Raw genomic sequence first — 24,481 nt, 5'->3', positions numbered from 1 at the left:
GATTGCATAACCACCACAAACTGAAACCAGAACACTTCCCATAGTAAAAATCCAGATACCTTTTAAATCTAAATGTGGAATCTATAATTAGAAATTACAAAATGATCAAAGTAATCTGTTCGTCTCTGGTTGCAGGTGTATGGATCAGCCATTCAGTTCTACGAGCCGTATCCAGTGGAGCAGTTGAGTGAGAAGCAGAAGATCCAGCTGGGTGTGCTCTCCACAGTGGAGAAGAAGATGATCCCAAACCGACCTGTAAACACCAACAAATGTATCTGCGTGCTCTCCCGCTGGCCCTTCTTCGAGTCCTTCCGCAAGTTCCTCATGTTTTTATACAAGCTGTCCGTCTCAGGCCCACACCCACTGCCCATTGAAAAGTAAGAGTCTGCTTATTCAGCATTCAACAAAGCTCTCATTTTGATCATTTGAATACATTGTTTATTTTGTGCATTTCTCTTAACAGGCACATCTCACACTTCATGCACAATGTGTCCTTCCCTTCCCCTCAGAGGCCAAGAATATTAGTCCAGGTAACATGTTTTATCACTCTTACTACTGTCTGCACTTCTCAGTCAAGTATATGTGCATTCTCAAAGTTCCTTATACAAATGTTGACATTTATCACTTTCAGCTCTCGGCACATGACACCTTGATCCTCTCCCAGCCTGTGTGTACACCCTTACCTCTCAGGTACAATGAGCTTTACGATGCTTTAAGTAATGTAATAAAAGCTTAATATATTTGTGTTTGTGTGTGTGGAGGGGGCGGGGGTAATGGTGGCTGCAGGTGACTGCTCTGGCTCATGTCGTCATGGTACTCACACACAGGCTGTACTGAGGCAACAGAGGGGTGGAGCCTCAAACACCTAGCATGTCTCTGTGGGGGGTTGTGACTCAAAAAGGTTGAGGACCACTGGAGTAAAAAACAGCTGAACAGGCTGAAATAAAAACAGCAGTGTATTGTTTTGAGAAAAGCAGAGGGAATTCATACATGCTGATTTTCTCTAGCTGGAGAACTCATTCTAAAACAGCCACCAGTGTCATCATCTTTCAAGCTTTTTTTCCACTGCTTCATTGCTGCGATCTGCAGTGTTTGCTTTTGATAGGAACAATTCAAGCTTTGACTTTTTGATGAAAGCTGCTTTGTGTGTCCTTGAAAACAAAACGGTCACATCAGGCCTTTGTTGAAGCTGAAGTTGTGAAGTTTCTGACTGACATAGCTTTGACAAAATCATCAAAAGAGAACATTAGAAAAGGGGATCAGGCTTGATTCACATTAATTATGAGTCTTCATGGTCATGTTAAGTTCCAAAATAGTCTCAAAAAATGACGGCATCTGGAGCATTGGGGGAACTACATTTGCAGGTAGTGGATCAGACTTTATGCAGCATTGTATGAAAAATATCTTAATGATGTTGGAAACAAGTGAACTTCCTAATTCTCAGTTGAATCACTGCCACATTTTGATAATTCAAGAGATGTCTGTTTACATTAAAAACTTGGATGATTAAGTTAGTTTTTTTATACCACAGACCTTTGTTTCCCTTTAGGCTCTTCATTATCTCTCATTGTTTGCAAACCTTTTTAATCCCCTTGTTTCTCTCTTACATAACTCTTTTTGTTTACCTCATTAGTTCTGTGTTTTTTTTCCCTACACTGCTTTCATGCCCAATGTCTCCCCTCCTTTGATTCTGTTCTCTGCCTGAACTCATCAGCGTCTCACTCTGTGCTCTCTCTCCCTGTCAGCGGGGCGGACTACGGCACTCTGCTGATGAATCTGGGCTCTGAGAACTGTGCCACACTGCTGCACTTTGTCCTGATGGAGAACAAGATCCTGCTGCACTCGCTGCGGCCCGCTGTGCTCACCGGAGTGGCCGAGGCCGTTGTGGCTGTGAGTACACTGCGAGCCATAATCAGACATTCTCATTACATTCATTGTGAAGTTATCCTTTTTTTTATTAATAATTTTATTGATAAATATGGCAAATGTCAAGTGACAGATGAAGGTTGGGAATCAGAAAAGCAAAGGCATGTATAGTGAATGACTATAATAACAGAATATTGTGCATCCCAAGGAGTCGAGTAAAAAATAAATAAATAAAACAAGCCATAATTTCCTTTTTCAATTTTAGGCAAGGCAAGGCAAGTTTAATTGTAAAGCACCATTCATACAAAGAGCAATTCAAAGTGCTTTACAGAGTTAAAACAAAACAAAAACTAGAACAGAAACAATCAACAAAAACACACAGCAAACACTTCAAACCTTTACATTTTATATGCGGCCAGTTATGTTTGGTCTACTCTCTCTCTCTCTCTGTGTGTAACTTAACATACATAGTAAATAGTGTTGGGTCTTATTATTTATTTAATTAGGAGGGACTATTCTAAATAATTACAGTAGAACATAGAAAAAAGGACATTACAAATCTCCCTAAAAATATCTAAATAATAATAATAGAAAGGATAGAAAGAAGAATAGAAAGGATTGCCACCTATCATAAAACTTTCCAGCATGCCTCTTAGTAATCTCCTCTAGTTTTAGAAAAGACATGACATCCTTGAGCCATTGAGTGTTGGAGGGAGTTTTGGTAGACTTCCAGTGAAAAAGAAGACAGCATTTGCCAATAAGGAAGTGAAAGCTATAACATCTAACTGCTTCGAGTTGTAATGATGGTAGTCTTAGGACATCCAAATATGGCAACATGAGGGGGAAACATTTATATTTACTGAGAGTATTTTGGACATAGTGCTAAGAAGTTATCTTTATTATTTTTACTGCTTCATCATTCCTTACAATAGTATACATACGGTTAGCCACACCATCACATTACTGACCCCATTAGAGATGGAAGTAGAGATGTGATGCTCATGTGGCAAAATTAAAAACAGTGTGTATTTATTGTGCATGAACTCACATGAACAGACAACACCCAGCTGATATCTTAAATGCTTCCTCACTGAAGTAGTTCTCAAGAAATTCCTAATTTAATTTATTAATCTCTGCATCACTCTTGTTGGGATTACCCAGCTTTGATGGGAGGAAATGTATTTAGATCATACACTCATACATTAAAGATTTAATCATGAGATGTCCAATAACAGCCTCTTTCATAATCATCCTGCTGCCAAGGCAAGTCTTCACATACAAGTGGAGATAATACACCACCCTGCTTTACTCCACCACTGACTTAAAAAAAATCCAATACAGCATTACCTTATCAATGTGCATAACATAAAAGGCACTCTAAATTAGATATATGTCAGTGCTTTAATACTAACAGCTTGTGATTTATTATTTTATTATTTATTATATCATTAGATGTCCTAAAAGCATTACACGCAGCACATAAACACGATGGAAATCTGCCACACTGTAATTTTCACCGTTCATTTTTCTTGCTTTCCTTATTATTGAAAAGTCTGTGACAAACAAGTTTCAGATGTGATCTGTCCACGTGCATGATGATATCTAAACCTTTGAAAGACGTTTGAACAGCTTTCATGACTCCTCAGTGAGCTTAACTGTTTCAAGAGAACTTTTTATCATGAAGAAGATATAGCGTGGATCATGATCATATCAGCATTCAAATTGATCCTCAAGCTGCATGACCTTTAAAACTCATGATGTCCTCAGAAATCCCAAAAATGCATTTCAAACGTCACAATAAATCAGTTATGATGAAGAGGAGGAAGAAAATGTAAGTGTAGGGCCAGCTGTCGATACTCTCCAGATGTTATGTGACGTTCATGATTCTCATCCCGATTGAATCTATTGTTTTTCTCTTGTCTCCAATAGATGATCTTTCCCTTCCAGTGGCAGTGTCCCTATATCCCCCTGTGCCCGCTGTCTTTAGCACAAGTCCTCAACGCTCCTTTGCCATTTATCGTGGGTGTGGACTCGCGCTACTTCGACCTCTACGACCCCCCGCCAGATGTTGTCTGTGTAGATCTGGACACCAACACTATCTACCTGTATGCTTTAAGCTGCTTTACTGTTCAACAAATATCTGATGCAACATAATTGATAAACTAAGTGCCAATATCAGATAATATTTTTTATAGCTCTCACCTTATTTCAAACTAACTACCTTTGTGGGTCTGTGTGTGTTACAGGTCTGATGAGAAGAGACACAACAACTGGAAGAATCTCCCAAAGAAGCCCTGCAAGAGTCTCATGAACTCGCTGAGCAACTTGCACCACCAGCTGGCCGCCGGTACAAATGACATCTAAAGTCTGAATTGGTCTCTTTCTCAGGAGATGGAAATTAATTTATAGGGAATGAAGAAAATATCACAACAACACATATAGTTACAACTTCAATGCAAACTTTAGTGTTTAATTTAATGTCCCAACCTCCCTTTAGTTGTATATAGAAACTCACAAAAGTTGAGTTCAAAAATATATTGAATTAAGGGTTGAAGGGAATGAAAGTAAAAACATTTTCAACAATAGTATTGAATTAAAAAAACACATCTACAGACCTAACACATGTTAGGCTAGTTTAAAGCCACAGTAAGGAGTTTTTAGCTGGTAATGAAACAGACTTAAAACTAATATTGATGCCTCTTTATGACCTACAAAAACACACGAGACCATCAGCGACAAGTTTGAGTGTTTTCATGTGGTAGTTTTTAACGCCATTAACCCCACGCAGAATAGTTGTCCTACAAGACAAATCCCAGTATGCTTTAGAAAGAGCCTTTTATTTACTTTTCCCACAGCTAAATGTCCCAGTGTACCCCCTGTGGACAAAGATGATGCTGATTTCATCTGTCTGACCAAAAAGTCTCTCCTTGTTTTCTCTAAACGCTCAAATATATCACTCATTGTGAATAGTCTCTGACAACCATGTAGAGTAGGGCTGTATCTTCAGCATGCTGTCAATAATCAGGTCTGGCACCTCGCAGCTGTTACAGGCACTGAAAATTACAATACAATCATTTTCAATTAATCATTCATGTAGCTGATGGTCCACTGCTTTTGTGTGCTATGAAGAGTGTCATCAATTTCAATTTATTTCACAACCACTAAAAAAAATCCTCACAGGAGCTTCAACTGAAAATGTTGTTAGCATGAAATAGCTAGCTGCTTAATTAAACCTTTTAAACCTACTTTTGCCATTACATTTCATTAGTCAATGCAGGTAACTTCAATCTTCTATACACTATACTGCATACTGTTGTAACATCACATTAAAAACTTTTGTAACTTTAGCTGAAGCTTAATCCAGCAAGCTGAAGCTTAATCCAGCAAGCTGAAGCTAACGATGTTAGCAAGCATATGATGCTCTGAAATTCACAAGTTCTGTGCTGATGCTATCTTTACAATGTTTCTTAATGAGGTAAAAAGGTAAGGATGAATGTGTGCCAGATAAGGGGTAGATGGAGTTAAAGATGGAGCAAAATAAATGTAGCAATTACATGTTCAAATGACTAAAATACATCAAGTGTTAAGAAGAAAAGTAAGGTCTGTTTGGCTTTTTGTTGATTGAATATCGAAAGAAATAGTGTGAAACTTTGTTTATCTTTCCACAATCCTTTTTAATCCCTCCTTTAAAAAAATATCCTTGTCTTGAGGCCTATTTTTAAACATTGGTTAGTTTTAGGCCTGCTACAGATGTAATGCTAATCAAATATATAGTTGAAATGTGTATGATTATATCTGTGTGGCCACTTTGGTATCCCACAAAAATGATGAAATCCATCTTTAATCTTTTTTTTTTTTTTAGTTGCAGTACGCCAAACTTCACAAGAAAGCTCAGCAGTGGACATGACCCCCATCGAGGCTGACTTCACCTGGCACAAGAAGAAGACGGCCCTGGAGATGGAAATCCAGGAGGCCTTCCTCCGATTTATGGCCTCCATCCTGAAGGGCTACCGCTCCTACCTCAAACCCATCACTCAGGCGCCCTCGGAGAAGGCCACAGCTGCAGACTCCCTTTACGATCTCCAAGGTAAATAATTGATTGACAGCCTGTTTTGCAAATGTGCATGAAGCAGCAAAAGCAGTGGGGCTATAGAAGTCATGTGTTTGAAACCAGGTCAGCATGGAGGTAATGATTTTGTTTAAGTGCTGCCTCATACAATGGAAGCTATAATTGTTATTGGCCTTCAGGGTTTGTAGCCTATACATCATTTATAGTCTTGATGAATATGACTGATTCTATTGACATTTCTTTTTTAAGGAGCATTACAGTCATCACTCGGTCTAAGTGTTTTTTAGTAATTAATCATCTTGCACTTCTTCTACTAAAAAAGGCTTCGCTAATGCCTGTTGCTGGGAAATTGGTCTCATCTGCAGATCAATTTTGGATACTGAGCCAAAGAAAAGGCTTCTTTATCATAACAGTCCTTTTTGTATCGATTAAGTCAACACAAGAAACGCCAGAAACGTGGATTTCAGAGTCTCTCTCTCCTCTCCTGCAGGTTTCCTGAAAAGCAGAGACCGTGCACACCAGAAGTTCTACTCCCAGCTCACCAAGACTCAGATATTCATACGCTTCATCGAGGAGTGCACCTTTGTCAGTGACAAGGACACTGGCCTGGCATTTTTCGACGACTGCGTGGAGAAGGTGATTACATACGCGGCGTCAGGCTGGTCTCAGATGTGTACACCGCCGCACACACTGGTGTTATGGTTTTTCCACTTCCACCTGAGGATTCCTTCCATGAATGAGCCTTTGTTTTATGTTGTTTCATTAGCAAAATAACACTGGCCTGCTGGGGAACCAAGGAAGCTGACATTTCCTCTGATTCATTCTCTTCCCTTTGCTCTATTTCCTCCTCTTGCAGCTTTTTCCCTCTGATAAAATCACGGACAAGGGCACCAAGGTAATCACTTACTCAGAAATCAGATTTCTCCTCACCTTGGTTCTTTAGGATTGTCACATTAATGTGAATATATGAACCCTTTCTCCTTTTTGTCAAATGGTTTCATTATGGAGCATGCACACTTCCTGCTTTTCTTCTATCCTAATTTCCCAACAACACCTCAATGTGCACGTTTTACTGATTTCGATGTGTAGTTGTTAGCTTTCTCATCAGAAAGTGAAAGGCCTGCAGTGTGTGCTTTTAATAAAACTCCGCTCATAGTTGTCAGAATCACTAAGACCTGGCTGAATGAAATCCTCACTGCAGGTTGAAGGGGAGTCATCTGAGGACACACGGCTGCTAGAGCTGGACGAGTCCCAGAAGAGCGAGCACACTGTCTTTGTGATGCCCCCTGAACCTCAAGTTGTTGATGGATCTGAACCTGCCGCTAAATACACGTAAGTCTTTTTAACTTTCACTTATTAAAACTGTGTTTGTAGGCGTGGGAAAGCAGAAAAAAGTATAACAAAGGCTTTTTGTTCATCCTCCAGCTATAAAAGTTTCCCAAGGCTGCACATGGGGCTGTTTGACCGTCCTAAAGAGTTACGGCCAGCCATTACCAGCAGAACAGCAGGGGCTAGTCTGTCCAGCAGCCCTGCACTGCTAGCTAAAAGGACAAAGCAGGTGTGTACATACTCCTGCACACAATCCCACTCTGCAAAAGCACTCACTAACTCCTAACACATGCTTTAAAAAATGATTCAACTCTCCTCTGTCCCAACAGGAGATCAAGCTAGCATACAAGATGGCTAAGCGGTTCTACTCCAACCCTCCTCAGTGGGCCCGGTGTCTATACAGTCACTGCTACAGCCAGTGGTTCATCTGCCTGCCTGCAGCTGTGCAACTTGCAAAGTCCAAAAGCCGCGCCATGCAACAGGCATACAACATCCTGCTGAAGATGAGGACCACTGAGGTGGAGGTGTTGGATGAGGTATGAGAGCACCAGTTTGTTTTGATTTTACCTCCTGATTTGACATTGCAGTGCTTCATGTTTTCATCTCTCTGGCTCTCAGGTGTGTTACAGAGTGGTGATGCAGCTCTGTGGTGTGTGGGGTCTTCCTGTTATGGCTGTGAGAGTCCTGGTTGAGATGAAGAAAGCTGGAGTTCACCCGAATGCCATCACATATGGATACTACAACAAGGTCTGTCACAGCTTTTTATGTTCCTAGAGGACATCTATGCTTTATTTCAAAGACTGGAATCTCCGCACCTTTTTTTAGCATGTCCTCACTGTTCAGTCTGTTTCCTCTGCAGGCCGTCTTAGAGAGCCCGTGGCCGAGCAGAAACCGAAGTGGCCTCTTCATGTGGACGAAGGTTCGTAATGTGCTCCGTGGAGTTGCACAGTTCAAGCAAGTTCAAGACCGAACATCTTCCAAGAAGGGAGCCACACTTAGCACCACAGGTGAGTACAGAATGTACAGCACGTGCACATCTGCTCCGTTCTGTTCCCCTGTTTCTCACTTGCTTTGAACTGTGTGTCCTGATTCCAGACGAAAAGGAAGGGTCAGCAGTCACTGACGTTGACCGTTTGAGTCATGGGAGTGCTGACAGTTCAAGTGAGGTTAACGGTGAGGAACACAACCTGTTTGCCCACAGCCACAGCCTGGAGGACACCACAGACAACCACTGCAGCACAGGTACTCTTCCTATTCAGTTACTTTGTTTGCAGAAGGGAAGTATAAAATCAATTGATGTAGTGACATCAATTACTACAACGTTAAAGTGTTTCAATATTGTATATAAAGGAGCGGCTCCATCAGTTTGCACATGACACACATTTAAACACTCCAAACTTCTCCCCACAAACGTCAATAACCAGCTAGTAAACAATCATTCTTCTTTACTCCTCCATTTCTATAACACAACCCAGGATGCACATTTAAATTTCTGTTCCTGAACCGAAGCGTACATTTACAGCAGCTTTATTCCACCCACCTGCTGAAGGTGCATTGCGCTATATGCCTTCTCTCTCTGTCCTGCTTGTTTGGGTTATGAAAACCAAGGGGTCTCATTTCTGTATAGTTAGTTGTCAGTTTGGGATTTATGAACAGCAAACTAAATCTGATTGTTTGCATTCAGAAATCCCAAAATAGTTTTCGTAAATATATTTTGATATAGTTTGATATCTGAATGTAAACTGGAAAGAAGTAATATGTTTGTATTAATGATGCTATGGAAAGGGGTAAAGAGCGAGATAGATAAAGTTCTGGGAATTGATTTACTATTCACCCCAAGCCAGTTTCTTTTCGATCTAACCCCTGAAGACAAGTACACCAGAGACCAAGAGTACCTGTTACATATTCTCTTGATGAGTGCTAGGAAAATGGTGACAATAAAATGGATGAATTCACAGCCATCTACAGTGGTACAGTGGAAACAGAAGCTGAGGGAGGTGTATGGAATGGAGGCTTTAACTGCTCAATTACAATTATGGTCTGATGTCTTTGTGAAAAGATGGCTACCTATAGCAACATATCTATTTAACTAAAGGGAACTGTGCATTGTGCTATAATGTCTTAACTATCCACTTACTTCATTATTTTTTACTTTTTAGTTGTATTCAGCTTTCTAGGCCCCAATGTGTTTTCTTTCTCTTTGTTTTCTTTTCTTTTTCCTCACACTGTCATACATTTTCTGTGATGTTTTCAAGGAATGTTCTGTGTTGTGTTTTTTCTATGTTTAATGAAAATAAATAAATAAATAAACAAAGTTTAAAAAAAAAGAATGATGCTATAGATAAAGTCTGGTGGGAGGGTCTACAGAGTTAAAAGAGGGCCTTAAAAACCAGTCCAGATTTAGTAACAGTGAAGGTAACCTCATGTAAACCCATGTTTACATTGTTTTTTGTCTCCATGTGTTATTAAGAGAGTTGAGTCAAGAAAGCCTTGACTTTGTAAAACAAATGTGTTTTTGGTAAATATAATTTTTTTCTTGGTTTCACTTTTTCACATTTAAAAAAATATTTTCTTAATGCACCATGACCGTATTTAATGACTCTTTATTTTTTTCAAATTTTGGGAAATCTGAAACAGATGTACAACATGATGATTAAAACATTTCAGGTCAAACCTTTTATCCAATCCTGTCTGTATGCTCACTGCATGTCTTAGCTATGAAGAAGGGAGTAATATGTTACTATGAGTATAAGAATAAAGCTCTAAAAGGAGGGCCTATGTTGTAAGAAGACAACTTTATAAATTATGTTTTAAACTCTAAACCTTATCCGTACTGAAAAATGTAAAGGCATGGTATGTGATTTTTGCACACCACAGGAAGGCAGTCTGATCAAGGCTACGGCTCAAAGGATGAGTTACACCAGGAGCTGGCAGAGCCTTCACGTTCAGCCCTGCTTCCTGCTGTGGAGAGAAACAATTCCAAAGCACAACACAATGGTAAGAAAAGCAAACCATTGTTCCTTTGGTTCTGCATGTAAAGCTTGACTGTCCTCCTTGTGTACTATGTACAATCTGTTAACTATGTACTTTCTCAACCAGGAGGCGACATTGCTGGCTCGGTGGACAGTGCTGTAGCGGTGACAGAGCCTCCAAGTCCTGTTGAGGCGCTCTCATCTGTCCCCAGTATTGTGAAGCTGTCCACAGGGAGCTTTGATGCTGGCAGGGAAACAGGTGAGGAGAAAAAACAGACAGAAATCAGTACATTAAACTATTACAAATCCAACAAGGACACCTGTGATGATGTTTATCCACATTCTGCAGGCACAGGGAAGCTCTTCAGGAGGCAAAGCAAGACTGATAGCGTGTCTCTCCCAGGTGACGATGCCCCAATGGCATCAGGGGATTCAGCAAACCAGCCTCAACAGCAGCGGCAGAAGTCCTTTGCAGAGCGCAGCTGTAGCTTCAGCGCTGAAAGCCGCGCTGGGATGCTACTAGAAAAGGGCGTTGATCACATGGCCAGTCAGATGGGTGCTGATGCACGAATTCTGGCTGCTGCACTCTGTGCAGGCCAAAGTCCACCTCCTAATAGCGTGTCCAAAGCACTTTTCAAAGACCTGGAGGAAGAGCCTGAAGAGGATCAGGGACTCATACTGGGGAAGCTGCATGAGGAAGAGGGAACTGAAGCAGCAGCAGAAAGGAAAGAAGAAGATAGTGAGTCAGAGCGGACTGAGGTCAAAGTGGAGAAACGAGAGAGGAAACACACTGAGACACTTGAGGACGAGTCTATTCTCAAAGGAGCGGCATTGGAGAGGGAAGACGTGAAGGCTGGAGCTGACCCACTTTCCCTCCTGGTAACTGAGAGCGAAGAATCAGCCTCCGTCACCAGCCAGGAGCCGGTGCGCTCCGTGCCTGCTGTGGTGTCTCGCAACCTGGCCGAGGAGATTGAAATGTACATGAGCCTGAGGAGCCCCCTGGGTGTGAAGTCCTCCAGCATGGAGCTCCAACAGGCTCAGGAAGACTCTGCTGATCCCCCACAGCCCAAACCGTCTCTGGAACGCAGGTCCAGCCTTCCAGTGCCTCCTATCAAAACTCCAACAGGCTCCCCGGGGGATACACCCAAACGCAGCCCCAACACCGTCACTCGCTCCAAGACTTTTGCAGTAAAGACAAAAACTCCTGCAAGCGCTGCGGGAAGCCCGGGACCTAGATCAGCCTCGCTGACGGCACTGGTTAAGTCCTCCCAGGGAGGGTCTTTGGGCTCTGTCATCAACTCCATTTCAGGCATCAAGATGGACAACCTCTTGTCTGGGCCTAAGATTGACGTACTCAGGTCCAGCATGAAGCAGGCGGCTAATGTGGCCAGCAAAGTGTGGGGGGCAGTCGCTTCAGCGTACTCCTACTCTGATGACGAGGTCAGTGTCATTGAAGGATAACTCCAGATCTTCAAACACACTTTCTCCTTGATTTCATGAAACTTTTAGTCTTTGTGTAACATTTCCTTGCTTAAATTTTTTTTTTTTAACGGCATAATTCAGGATGAAAACGCTCAGGGAGGAGGCGGCTTCCCGACTCGTCTGGATGAAAACATGTTGGCTGACCATGAAGTGGACGACAGTCCTGAGAGAGGAATCATCCCAGGGTTGGTGGCAAACGGCCTGAACCAGAGCTGCACCAGCCTGGGGAGCAGCAGTGGCAGCAGCGACACAGGCCGAGGGACACATCAGACACGTAAGCACTCGTTCTGTTGTGGCAATATCCACAGGGTCAGCTGGGGTCAGTTTTAAACTTAGTATTTGTCTCTGCTGGCAGATCCAACTCCAGGACGGGTAGGAAGAGGTCCAGACTCTGAGCAGGGCTCCTCACATCATGCCTCCTCCTCCAGTATTTTCCAGAACTGTGCCCTCGAGGTCAGACATACTGCACTCACACCTTTGCTGCTGCTGTGCATTTACACCCTGGATGTTCCAGTGGATCATCTCCTCTAGCTCTGACTCAAGCTGTGTTTGTCTTGCTGCCAGGTGCTGATGTCCAGTTGCTCTCAGTGCCGCTCTTGTGAAGCTCTGGTGTACGATGAGGAGATCATGGCTGGCTGGACAGCTGATGACTCCAACCTGAACACCAACTGTCCTTTCTGTCGCACAGCCTTTCTTCCCTTACTGCATGTGGAGTTTCATGACTTGCGCACAATGACCGGGTAGGATTCTGCCATCTTTCTGTTGTCTTCCTGTTTCTGTTATCAAAGTAATGAATGACATAAACTGGATAACTGAAAGAGCAACATATTCACAATTTTCTCTTTCAGGTTCTACATGAATCCCAGTGCTTCAGGAGACAGCATCCACAGCACCAGTGCCCAGCCTACAGCCAGCAGCTCAGCTGATATCAAGACACCAGACCTTATCAGTTCCCCCGAGGAGGAACCTAAGGAGAGTCCAGATAGTCGATCTGGAACACATAAGAGGTACAAACCTTTTCACTCCTTGTCAAACACACACTCGAGCTCAGATAGATAAAGTTTAAGATCAGAGTTCAAGAAGTTTCAGAGTCTCCTTTGTTGTGTTTGTAGTTTGATTCCAGAGCCTGTGCAGTGTGACCCTCTGGGTCTCCTGGAGCACCAGGCTGCGGGGAAGCAGCCGAAATGCAGTGGGACATCACTGACTCGCAGCAACAGTGTTGGCGGGCCGCTGCAGGGCCTGGACTACTCCCAGAGACCTGGACATGGTGTGTCCACTACCAGTCTGCCCTGCAGTCTGCAAGAGGTGTCGGTCAGTATTCTCTACAGTCAGGACTCTAGATATACACGTTTATTTGATTAAAGGATTGAAGTGGGTCATCCTCCCTAGTCGCTTCTGTTGTTTCATATTATTACATGTTATAGGACACTCATGCTGACAGGGCTACAAACTGGGGTGGAGTGAAAATGATGTGTGTGTGTTTGATATCTCAGGATGGCATGGGGACCAAACGGCCAAACCCGAAGCCTGTATCCGTCCCGTACCTCAGTCCCTTGGTGCTGCGTAAAGAGCTGGAGACCCTGTTAGAGAATGAGGGAGATCAGGTAAAGAACTCACATACACACATAATGTCTTCCACACAGCTCTTCAGAATGTAACGTCACCCCCCCTGAGAGATTTCCTCCTTATTCAGTCCAACTTCTCTTCCTTCACCTACCAGGTCATATACACCCACAAATTCCTGAGCCAGCATCCCATCATCTTCTGGAACCTGGTGTGGTATTTCCGTCGCCTGGACCTGCCCAGTCACTTACCTGGCCTCATCCTCACGTCTGAACACTGCAACAAAGGAGTACAGGTTAGACACTGACTGTCATATCATCAGTCTCTATCTGTTTTCACTCTGCTTCATCTGTCTGTGCTTGTCTCTGCAGCTGCCCCTGACATCACTCTCACAGGACAGTAAGCAGGTTTACATCCAGCTTCTGTGGGACAACATCAACCTGCACCAGGATCAGGGAGAGCCTCTGTACCTGCTCTGGAGGACATTTAGTGAGTGGACACACAGACACACATCTCCTTCATCTGCCGTTATAGTAGTATGAGACATGTTTTAACACCATAACAAACAACGCACAATCAGACCATGCTACAAGAGCATGAGCAGAAAACTTGAACAAGTTCTGCCTCTAGAGGGAGACAGTCATCAGTAAACCCTATGTGTTTGCTGTGGATTATATCAATTTTCATTTCAATTAAATTTGCTTTATTGGCATGAACAAAGACATGTGGTTGCCAAAGCACATACGATTTATACACATACATTACATATATATTCATTACATATTTTATACGCATTAATGAACAATGCTGTCGTCACCCATACAGCATATCTTAATGTCCTCACTTGATGCAGTATGCTCATAAAACCTTCACCTAAAATCAGATATTATGGGATGGTGCGTCCCTCTGGCTGCTAAATATGTGTCTGCCTGTCACAGCCTGAGGAGCTACTGACCCTTCCCTCAGGAGAACTGACAGTTTCTCTTCTGGTGTTAATGTTGGGAAGTTTGGTACCATTTTAGTAATTTCCCTGTAGTGGGAATCTCTTAGTAAAGAGAACTTGCTGCAGTGGAGGAGGGAGTGCATCTCTGTCTCTACGTCCCCTGTAGAGCAGTGAGCACATACACGCTCCTCTCTGGGCAGCCATGTCTGCCTGTGTCTCCCTGTCTCTACAGCTAGCTGGTGGTCACTCAGCCTGTATTTGGTCAGGATACATCTTTGTTTTGTATCTCTGACACTGTACAGATATTCAGACAATTTAGAATCACGGTTTAGGGTCAAATAACAATTCATTCTACTTTGGGTCTTTGTTTGGTTTCTCCAGTGTTCTAAATACAGATCTTTGGAGTGCTTCATGATGAGTTTAATTTTGTTGAGTTTTGGATCAGTGCTGATGGGAGTCTGGCTGATTAGCTTCCTCACCAGCTGACTAAGGGGACTGAATGTTTAACAGTAATGGCAAACGTCCCAATTCTGCTCGGCAGGCATTATTTGGAGTTTTTCTTTGAACATGTAGAATTCTTCTACAGAATTCAGTATGGAGAGCCTCTATTGGGTGTTTGTCCCATATCACTCAAGTATAAAATGATTTTTACTTTCATTATTACTTTTTGAATAACCAGCATTGTTGCATTGCTTCTGTTTTCTAGTGGAGAAGAAGGGGACGCTGGCTCCGACAGATCACCAGGAGATTCGTACCCTCCTCAACACGATAGTTCGCAACATCCAGACCAATGACGTCTACGGGCCGATCAACCTGTTGATCCGAGAGATCAAACGGCGTCCAGAGGGGGTCAAACGGCAAAGGTTGTTGAGCCTGTCTTAAAACACTATTTACTTCTTTTTTTTTAATGAAAAACTTAAATTTTTTCAACGCCTCATTTCTGTTTAATGTCTCACTTCCAGGAGCATCTATAGAGAAATATTGTTCCTCTCACTCGTTGCCTTGGGAAGGGAAAACATCGACGTAGGTGAGTGATTGTCGCAAAGGAAACTCCTCCTGTTACACCACACTGTGACATTCAATTTCAAAAGCCTTGAGTGTTGTGAAATGAAAGTTGCACATTGTCCAATTGAACACCCTGCAGAGGCCTTCGACAGGGAGTACCGCCTGGCTTACGATGAACTGAGCGCCGAGCAGCTCAAGTCCTTGCACTGCATCGATCGACCCCCCATTCCCAGTGTGCAGTGGTGCCTGAAATGCTTTGGGGCCCCCATCATCTGATCTCCAACATGGATGGGAACTCTGTGCTGTCAGATGTAACAGCAAGAGGGAAGGAGAGTTGGCTGGGGAAATGATTTAGAAATGAAACACTTCCAATCACCCAAACATGGTACTATTTCATCCCCTTGTCTTAGAAGAAGCTCATTTTCTGCTTTTTTTTACAACCTGTTGCCTTTTACTGGCTCACCAAACCCCTCTGTTAAGACGGACTGGTTGTGTAAAAGGGTTGGAAAGCTGTAGTGAATCTTTTGGGACTATTAGGCCCGTGTTTCTTTAATGATGGTGTATAGAGAGATAAATTGCTGTACAGAATGTATTGACTGCCTCGATGGTGTAGTTATATGAGTGTGTCTAAGTTTATGTGTAAAAACAGTCAGTTCTCTATCTTCACCTTTTTGCCTTTTTACACTAAAAGTGCTAATGAACCCAGGATTAGATCAGTCTAAGTTGTTTGAGAGCACACACAGACCCTGACTGTCCCTTTGTGCATTTTCCAAAAAGCAACTTAACCTGTCCCTTTGTACATATGGGTTACTAGGGGAGGGAGGGGGTCGCAGCAAGTCTTGATGCATTGGCTGTTTTTGTGTGCTCTAAGTCTTAATGAATGTTTCCTTTTGCTTCACTATAGATGTGCAGGTTCAGAGCGGGGCGCTCTCTCTCTGTCTGTGTAAATAGGAATTGGAAGCAGGAGAAGTAAATCTGGGTAATTTAGACAATCTGTAATCATCTATCACTAAAAAAAAGGTTCAGCAACATTCCAGATGCCCTTTCATTCAAATAAGGTCTTAAAGAAATATTATAAATCCTTTCAATAACACTGAACTGATTTTAGAAGAAGCCATTCGGACGGAGAGTGTGGTGTAGAGGCATGCCCACATGTAAACACTAGACACATGATCTCTTGCAGGGAAAGCCAGCCTTTGTGATGGAGCTATCAGTCCTACTTCTGTTTTTAATATCTGCTTTTTTTAACAGTAACAAAGTGTACTTGTTCAGCTAACATGACTTATTGTAATAGTCAATTAGATCTGTCACTTACATATACCGGGGCTACTTCCTACTCTAGCATAGACTGAAGCAGTACGATTTTTTTTATGTTTTGTGGAAAGGATTGCTTTTATGGTTTACACTATGTAGCTTTGGATAAAAGTAGTAGCAATTAGAGCTTTATATTGCAAAGGGCTACTTCAGTACTGCTGACACTGTGTTCATTATACAACGTGACATTCCACTTAATGCTGAAACAGACAGGAAAAAAGCAGCTGCAATGAACTGTTGGGAAATGGGTGTAGATAGAACGCCTGATAGTTGATCTTATTGTAGAGTTGGGAGAGTGCCTTGTACAGAAACGATGATATTGTGAAATATTCAATTTGCACTGCATAGATTAAAACCTGACCTAAACCCAGGAGGAGAACGAATTGAGACCTTTACAAAATATTATCATGAGACAGTTGTTTTTCTCCAAAACAAAAAGAAATGCTCAATTATTTATTTTTGTATTATTGACATTCTGATTGCAGACAGTGTAGTACCTTAGCATTTGTATGACTAACAATCCCCCTTTTCCCCGTAAATCTTTCTCCTCCCTGTACTGACTTTGTAAATTTCACCTCTCTATGACGGAGGATGTACAGAAGAGACTGTTCTTTAACAATAGATTAAGTGATCTCTTACCGTCCTGTGGAAGGAACTGAATGTCTACACAAAAGTGCGCTGCAATAAAAGAGTTTGTGAAATGATTGATAACAAAATGTGTCTTGCTTTGTTTCCTCTGTTGACGATCTATATTGTTCAGTGTCATACCTTCTCTTCACCTTTGATTTCTCCACTGCAAGTCATAGGGTCAAAGGTCAACAAGTTAACTTCAATCTAGGAGATTTTTCAGACTTTTCTGGTAGGGTACATTTGGGAAGGTTTCAGGAAACAGGAATTCTTTTGGTTTTACATTTACTTGTCACTTTTTGTTTCATCCTCTGAGGCAGGCTTTTGTCATGAAAGGTCTTTATGGGTACATTTAGTAGTTTTCATTAACATTAATTCATGTTATTTAAAGTTAAGGTTGGTAGTCATTGAAAACTAGCATGAATTTGAATGTAGCATTTCCTCAGGACTCTGTCTAACCCCTCCTCCCCTCCTCCAAAACAACACCCCCACTCACATGCACGAGCGCCGCTGATTCGCAGCCATATGATTATGACTGATTCAAAACCGGACCTCAGCACATCATTTGTGTTTTGCACTACGTCAACTCATGTCTCACTCAGCGGTAAGAAAACACCAAAACATTATCATAGTGAAAGTTAAAAGCACAAACAAACATGAAATGTAGGCGCAGGAGGCGGGCAGAACGGCAGGACAGGATTTGATTGGTTTCATAATTTGACTCCTGATGGCAGTGATTGGTTGGTGTTTTCCCAGGTTTACTCCGGCTGTAGATAGCAACTTTTTTAGGAACACATTATGTATTGATTGCCATCGGAATATAAAGATCATGTTAACTAGTATAACAAAAAGTGTATCTAAATCTGACTACCAACCCCAACTTTAGTGTGTTACCATTAACTGTCTAAAATATCACATATGATTGGTGGATAACGGTGGAGGCTGCTTAGTCTGACTTTACCAATTATTTTTGTCACGATCTTAATTTTGGACTGTAATAACACAATGCTCCAGAAAACTATTTTAAGTTTTAACTTTTTATTAATAGAGATCATTTATGTCTAGTTTGGAGACTTCTTTAGAGCACACATGAGGTGAACAAAAATAATTTAACTTAATATTTTCTCCTTTTAAAATATTTGTTTCTACCCTGGGTGTGGGGGTTATCAAATCTCGGTGAAATAGTGTTATTTTAATTTTAAGGCATCAAGTGAATCCACATTTGCATTGAATTTTTTGTGAAAAAAGTTTGAGAAAGGGCTCAATTACAAGCTAAAATATGTTTTTGTTGTGCACTCTGGAGACGATGGAAATCCAAGCTAGCTTCTTACGTAAGCAAGTCAGAACATGATCCCCTCTGTTGATTGGGGTCCTGAGATTGTATACATTGACCATGGTATTGACCTGAATCAATGCAACAAACCCAAAAACTTTTCGTAGTTAAATCAATCAACAAGAATATCTTTAAACATGCCCTTAATTCAAATTACCTAATTTTCTTACTTTCAGTTGCAGATTTTTTTATTGAACATTTTTGTAATTTCGTCCAGAATATAAAACCTTTGGGTCTGGTCTGACTCGATTTAAGCTCCAGAAACCTTTAGGATCATATAGGTCACATCTGGAACCTGGGCCAGTTTTTACCTCTGTCTTTACGCTGGTTTTCAGCTGATTTATATATCCTTTGCGTGGTGTTACGTGTCCTGTGTGTGTATGTGCTGTCTGTCTGTTCTCTCTTTCTGCAGGCTTCTCCTCTGCTGTGGAGGTGTGTCAGGTGTTGTTGATCAGCTGATTGAGTGGGTGGCTATATGAAGGAGCAGAGTGCTGTGGTCTCTCTCTCATTCCTTCCCTCTCCTTGAGCCTGTGTGGACCTGTGTGGACCTGTTTGGACCTGTGGTGACCTGTGGTGACCTGTGGTGACGTGGTTCAGTGCGTGAACCTTGCAGGCCTCCAATGGCAGTGGAGCCTGCAGCAATTTGGTTTCTCTTCGTGTTACCTTAGTGGCTCACAGCGTGACGCTGGTTTAAGTTGTTTCTTTACGTGATTTCTTTGGAATAAACTCTGGTCCTAATTCCACAAGTCCCTTAGAGACCATTTCTACCTGGGTTTTTCAATATTGTTACTCCCTTCATCTCCCTAAACATCTTCCGGTTTGTAACACGTGGTAATGCACAGGACAACAGCATGAAATGCATTATGTGGCACTATTATCTCTCTGTAACACACACATTCACACACTGACGACAGCAGGCCTCCATGCTTGTTCCTTAAGTGGTACGTGTACTGTTATTGATTCACTAAGAAATGTTTTGCAGCTTATTTTAATGTCACTTCTGTTACAGTTCAGAGGTTTGTCATCACACTCACTGTGTTATAGTGATGCTGTGGCAGAAATGTCCAGCAAGTTTTGACCCCAGGGTCAGGTAAATAAAAGACCTTGTTGCATTAAACTGTATTTGAATTAAGTGTAGGTGACTGCAACAAACAGAGTGCTTAAATTTACAATTACTAACTAAAAAAAAAATCACATTTTCAGAAGAGTGGATTTAATATTTGTTTTAATCGTTCTGTTATGTTGTTTTTGTGTTTGTTTTGCATACTGCATCAAGGCCCCATAGAAGAAGACAAGATGAGGACAGGGACTCTACATCCAGGATTACCACCGTGACAGAGGATGTGTTTACTCCAGACATGATGTGAAGGATGGATGACCACTAGACCAGCTGGAGGGAGTTGGTAACCATTGGACAGGCTGAAGGGAGTTGGTCTCCTTTCTGTGAGTCGGCTCAGTAAACTATCCCTACACTGACAAGTCTATCACTAACTAGCAGTGACATAAAATGTTGTTTAGCAAAAGTTCCTTTGACAAAACATTGATTATATTGATCATTATTTATCTTTTATATTATCATATTTAAGATTTAATTGTTAATACCAGTGTTTAGGACAGATTTCAGAATAAAAAGAAATGCAAAGGTTATAAAGTAATGTCCAAACTAATTCATGACTTGTCTTTCAGGGCAGGACTCCTGACCCTGATACTAACACTGACACCAGCCCAGGCCGTGTCCCTCCGTCCTGGCCCCCACAGAGGAAGTTGTTGTGTCATTCCTCTTCGTCTTCTGTGCTGGTGGGTTCAGGAACTTCCTCACATGCTCAAAGGGAGTTGTGAAACTCTCTTTGCCTCCGTGCTCCGAAATCAAGAAAAAGTGCAAAGAGTGTGAAGTTTGTCACACTCAGTACACTCAGTCTGTTACTGTGTTCTTAAGGCTTGGTATGCATGTTTTTTTATCCATTAAATAATTCAAGGCAACAATTACAAGATTACTTTTATAAGTAAATCAATTAAAACAACCTATTTTATAAAAAAATAAGTATAAATTATAAACATGGCAGTTTATTACATCAAAATAAAGTAGTTGTGCAAGTAAAAAAATAAATAATAATAAAGGTATTATTATTTAAGTTTTTGTTCAACAAAAGAGCGAGCAAAAAAAAAAAGAAAACACTTTGATAAAGAATATTTTTTATTCAACACATTTCAAAATTTTCAACTTAAACTAAACTTAGTGAGTAAAAGACAAAGAGGTAGAGCAAGACAGAAAAGGAGTGTGTATATATGTGTATATATATGTGTGTGAGCTTTTTTTCTACTTTTTTTTTTCTTCACTAATTCTTGTACTACTACTACATGCTACTATATCTGTGTTGCTGCATCAACCAGATTTCCCCCTGGGGATCAATACAGTCTTATCTAATCTTATATATTTGTCTGTGGACATGTATCGATGTGTGAGAAGCTGTTCAGGGGCAGCAGGAGAGGCAAATAGTGGACATGTGCTCCCTGCAGATGTGCTTCTCACATTTGCAGCAGACGTTGTAAACTTTTCTTTTCTTTTTGATGCAACAAAAGCACACCTTCCTCTTTTTTGGGCTGGGTCCTTCTGGGCCACTGTCATCTGTTTCTGGCACTGTCCTGGCAGCTTTCACTATAGCAGCAGCAAATGGTGAGCGGGGAACGGTTGTTCTCCGGGCGATCTGAGGGTTCACAAGAGATTTCCCCAGCTCTTCAAGAAACACCCTTCTCCTGACACTTTTAGTTTTAAACCATGTAGGATCCACTGCAGTCCACAGCACATATGCGTTGCATGCGGAGACATCAAGGATGTTGAAAAACATCGCAAGCGGCCAACGACGGGTCTTCCTGTGGCAGCTGTATGTGCCGACAAGCTGCAGCAGAAACAACAACAAAAGAATGAATGACTGAATACAAAATCTCTTCCTCTTCATGCACAAATAAATGATTCATTCTTTAAATAAAGAAAAATGAATGACAGCGTAAATCAACAGCAAACATATTTCTTTAAATAAATGCAAGCACACCAATTCACTACTGTTTCTATTAGAATATGCCAGTAATTGATGTGTAATGGCACACACCTTATCCAGGGTGTCGACAGCCCCCTTACAGCTGTTGTAGTCAGTGATGATCTCCGGCTTTTTCTTGTCATCTCTGTTTACCACTGGCCTCCGATGCTTAGTGCTGAGCAGGGTCACATTTTTCCCCCGCTTGGGGACGTAGGACACAAAAGTGGTGTTCTTGGTAAAGGCAAAGAGGGAGGACAAGACTGCACGCTTCTTAATCCGGAGCAGTTGTGGGGGAAGCTCCGGCTTGTTGCTTCGGATGGTCCCGACAAGGGCCATTTTCCTTTTCAGCAGCTCCTGAGCCAGGGCGTGTGATGTGAAAAAATTATCACAGGTGACGGTGTGGCCCCGGAGCCCCTTGGTCAAGTCTATGACCACCCGCTTCCCTTGGCCAACCTCAGGTGCGTCTCCGGCCGCTTTGCCCAAATACACCTGCATCCTCCAGACGTAATTTGTTGGAACATCGCAGGCCACCCAGATTTTAATGCCATATTTGCCTGGCTTTTTTGGCATGTACTGTCGAAACCTGCAGTGGCCTTTGAAAGGCACAAGTTGCTCATCTATACAGATGTCACGGCTGGGGTTGAAAAGCAATGGGAGGCGATCGGTCCACTGGTCCCATAGCTCCCGAATAGCAGCCAACTTGTCGTCGCTCTTCTCTGCCCTCTCAGCCTTGCGATCAAATCGAATGTTTTGCCCGATGAGGCTGAACATACCGCATGACATTGTGGCCCGGAAGATTGCTCGCCCGGTTTGGTCATCCCACAGGCTTTTCACGTTTTCACTGCGGGAGCGGTACACACCGGCGAGGAGGAGCAATCCGATGTATGCTTCAAGGTCTACGAGATCAATGTCCTTCCAACCCTTGGTGAACTCTCTTCCATGTAGGTTTGTCCTTTTGAGTACGAGCTGCAGCATATCATCCGTCAGAAACAGGTCAAAGGCGGATTTGAGGGTGCTGATCTGAGAAATGGCGTAGCGAGTTGGCCCTGGGGCCAGACCAGTGGGCGCAGGGAAGTACTCCAATGTCTCCTCATGAGAAGGGGACCAGGAAAGCCCACTCTTGGAAATCCAGTCTTCAGTCTCATCTGTCCCCTCCTGCTCCTCCATCTCTTCCATGCTGTCGGAGTCTGATGTGTCAGAATTAATCTTGAATTCCGCATCCTCAGCATCATCATCTATGTCTGACGCCTCCTCAATTTCTTCATCCTCCGTTTCCTCTGCTGTTTCATCTCTTACCGGTGATGAATCCATCATAAGCGGAAGTAGAGCTCTTTCTTTTTAGTAGTTATCCAAGCTGCATGTACTTATTGATGTTTCTGCTGCAGCACCTGTGGAAACAAAACCAGAGTTTGTTATTTTTGCATTGCAGCTGCATCTTTATTTCACTGTTCTGTTATTACAGGAGTTAGTCTATATTTGTGTGTGTGTGTGGACCTGTGTGTACATTTGTGTAGGGTGCATATGATAAGGAGACAAAGAAGAATGGACTTTGAACTTCTATTTCAAAGTCAACACACACACACTACACTGAGTTAAAATGTCTGAACCGTCTGGCCTGGCTCTCTGTCTTGCTACTAAAACTCTCTGCGTTGGGTCCTACAGATGAAGGATGAGACATGGGCTGGTGCTCCCTTGCCAACTGGAGTAGGGTCTCTTCTCACACCGACACTGTTCAAAATACAGTATTTAGTACAACTGCTTCATGCAACTGGGCTCCCACGTGCACACATTTCCTCTGCAGGGTCTCTGGCTGACTGACTAGACGCATGTTTGCCACAACAACACTATTATTACCCGAGTTTTGACACAAAACACAACAAGAAATAAAATGCATTTCTACATGACTCTGATCGTGTGGTTACTTTAAAAGTGTGTTTTCTTGCCCAGAGGGTATTTCTGTGTTACATAAGCAAACAAAGTTAAATCACAGCAGATAACAGCAGCATTCAGCTCCACAGCATGAAATATAAACATATGGGAAAATAGACGGCAGCAAAATAATAACATCTGGCATACCCTTTTAAAAAAACAATGTCAGAATAACAACAGAGCCCCTTCATTCATACCTTCGAAGAAAGAGGGAGGGATGCAGCGGATCGCACGAGGAGCCTGCTCGAAAACAGTAAACGTGGTGATCAAAGCTGCACGGATGAAACCTTCCAGTATCGCTTTGATTGTTTTTGCATCAGTTAACGCCAACTACCCCCTCGAACTGATCGCTGACCGACCGAGGACAACAGAAATGGTCTATTCGCTGGGGCCATAGGCTGTTTCCGAAACGGCCTGCTACATACTACTTACTAATGTAGTAGGCAGTAGGTATTGCCTACTACATACTGCATTTGAATTTAGTATGTAGTATGACTGTTCTGTCCGATCTGTCATGCAGCATGTTGAGCATAGACTGTAAAAAGATGTTGAGCCAGACTTCGCTGGATTTCCGGTTTCGGAAAGCGGAAGTAAACAACGGCGAAGCCGATAAATAAAAAGCTTATTTAGCATCCATTTATGATTTCAAAAGTTAGGAAGTGGTTTATATGTAATTTGATAACTTTCACAGCACCCAAAAACGGATTTCCTCCCGTCAAAAAATGAGGAAAAAGAAAAAGCACAACGAGCGCTGTGCATTATGGGAAACAGTACGCGAGGAAGACTGGTCCGATGCACACCGATATTTTATATATGCATATATATATATATTCGTTATATATATATATATTCATATATATATATATGCACACCGATATTTTCCCGAATCAGTAGACATCCGGGGAGTTTTGGCATACTGCAGATTTTGCTCTTGTTCACATACTACTTACTACATACTGAATTTTGGACATATCAGTACGTACTGCTAGTATAGTAGGCGATTTCGGAAACAGC

The 24,481-nt window shown here is 42.1% G+C and overlaps 2 protein-coding genes and 1 long non-coding RNA gene across 4 annotated transcripts in view; 2 read left to right on the top strand and 1 right to left on the bottom strand.

Moving 5' to 3' along the window:
- dennd4c (DENN/MADD domain containing 4C) overlaps positions 1-17,254 on the top strand; it is a 49,322-nt gene extending 32,068 nt beyond the window's left edge. The window contains exons 6-34 of one of the 2 annotated variants that reach the window (XM_034676236.1): positions 136-377; positions 464-530; positions 632-690; positions 1,746-1,890; positions 3,796-3,971; positions 4,113-4,213; positions 5,729-5,953; positions 6,426-6,571; positions 6,792-6,830; positions 7,137-7,267; positions 7,361-7,493; positions 7,594-7,800; positions 7,883-8,011; positions 8,124-8,271; positions 8,360-8,506; positions 10,142-10,261; positions 10,364-10,495; positions 10,586-11,676; positions 11,800-11,992; positions 12,074-12,171; positions 12,283-12,458; positions 12,567-12,725; positions 12,831-13,029; positions 13,212-13,322; positions 13,439-13,576; positions 13,653-13,770; positions 14,931-15,087; positions 15,187-15,251; positions 15,369-17,254. In XM_034676236.1, coding sequence (XP_034532127.1) covers positions 136-377; positions 464-530; positions 632-690; positions 1,746-1,890; positions 3,796-3,971; positions 4,113-4,213; positions 5,729-5,953; positions 6,426-6,571; positions 6,792-6,830; positions 7,137-7,267; positions 7,361-7,493; positions 7,594-7,800; positions 7,883-8,011; positions 8,124-8,271; positions 8,360-8,506; positions 10,142-10,261; positions 10,364-10,495; positions 10,586-11,676; positions 11,800-11,992; positions 12,074-12,171; positions 12,283-12,458; positions 12,567-12,725; positions 12,831-13,029; positions 13,212-13,322; positions 13,439-13,576; positions 13,653-13,770; positions 14,931-15,087; positions 15,187-15,251; positions 15,369-15,505 — 4,989 coding nt within the window. In that variant the 3' untranslated portion in view covers positions 15,506-17,254. The remainder of the gene's footprint in view (positions 1-135; positions 378-463; positions 531-631; positions 691-1,745; positions 1,891-3,795; positions 3,972-4,112; positions 4,214-5,728; positions 5,954-6,425; positions 6,572-6,791; positions 6,831-7,136; positions 7,268-7,360; positions 7,494-7,593; positions 7,801-7,882; positions 8,012-8,123; positions 8,272-8,359; positions 8,507-10,141; positions 10,262-10,363; positions 10,496-10,585; positions 11,677-11,799; positions 11,993-12,073; positions 12,172-12,282; positions 12,459-12,566; positions 12,726-12,830; positions 13,030-13,211; positions 13,323-13,438; positions 13,577-13,652; positions 13,771-14,930; positions 15,088-15,186; positions 15,252-15,368) is intronic. The other variant, XM_034676237.1, reaches the window with a different exon arrangement.
- Positions 17,255-19,036: 1,782 nt separating this feature from the next.
- On the top strand, positions 19,037-20,492 carry LOC117807448. Its single transcript, XR_004629972.1, has 3 exons — positions 19,037-19,320; positions 19,780-19,946; positions 20,190-20,492. It is a non-coding gene; the product is annotated as an uncharacterized LOC117807448 (long non-coding RNA).
- A 187-nt stretch (positions 20,493-20,679) lies between these two features.
- Positions 20,680-24,032, bottom strand: LOC117807830 (piggyBac transposable element-derived protein 4-like). The gene is made up of 3 exons (XM_034677236.1): positions 23,665-24,032; positions 21,611-22,926; positions 20,680-21,400 (listed from the first exon to the last, which is right to left on the bottom strand). Exons 2-3 carry the CDS (start codon positions 22,850-22,852, stop codon positions 20,975-20,977), a joined length of 1,668 nt encoding a protein of 555 aa, XP_034533127.1. The 5' UTR covers positions 22,853-22,926; positions 23,665-24,032; the 3' UTR covers positions 20,680-20,974.
- Between the last annotated feature and the right edge of the window lie 449 nt (positions 24,033-24,481).

Source organism: Notolabrus celidotus, chromosome 23 (assembly GCF_009762535.1).
Source record: "Notolabrus celidotus isolate fNotCel1 chromosome 23, fNotCel1.pri, whole genome shotgun sequence".
Lineage (NCBI taxonomy): Eukaryota > Metazoa > Chordata > Actinopteri > Labriformes > Labridae > Notolabrus > Notolabrus celidotus.
This window is presented reverse-complemented; position numbering and strand designations above follow the sequence as displayed.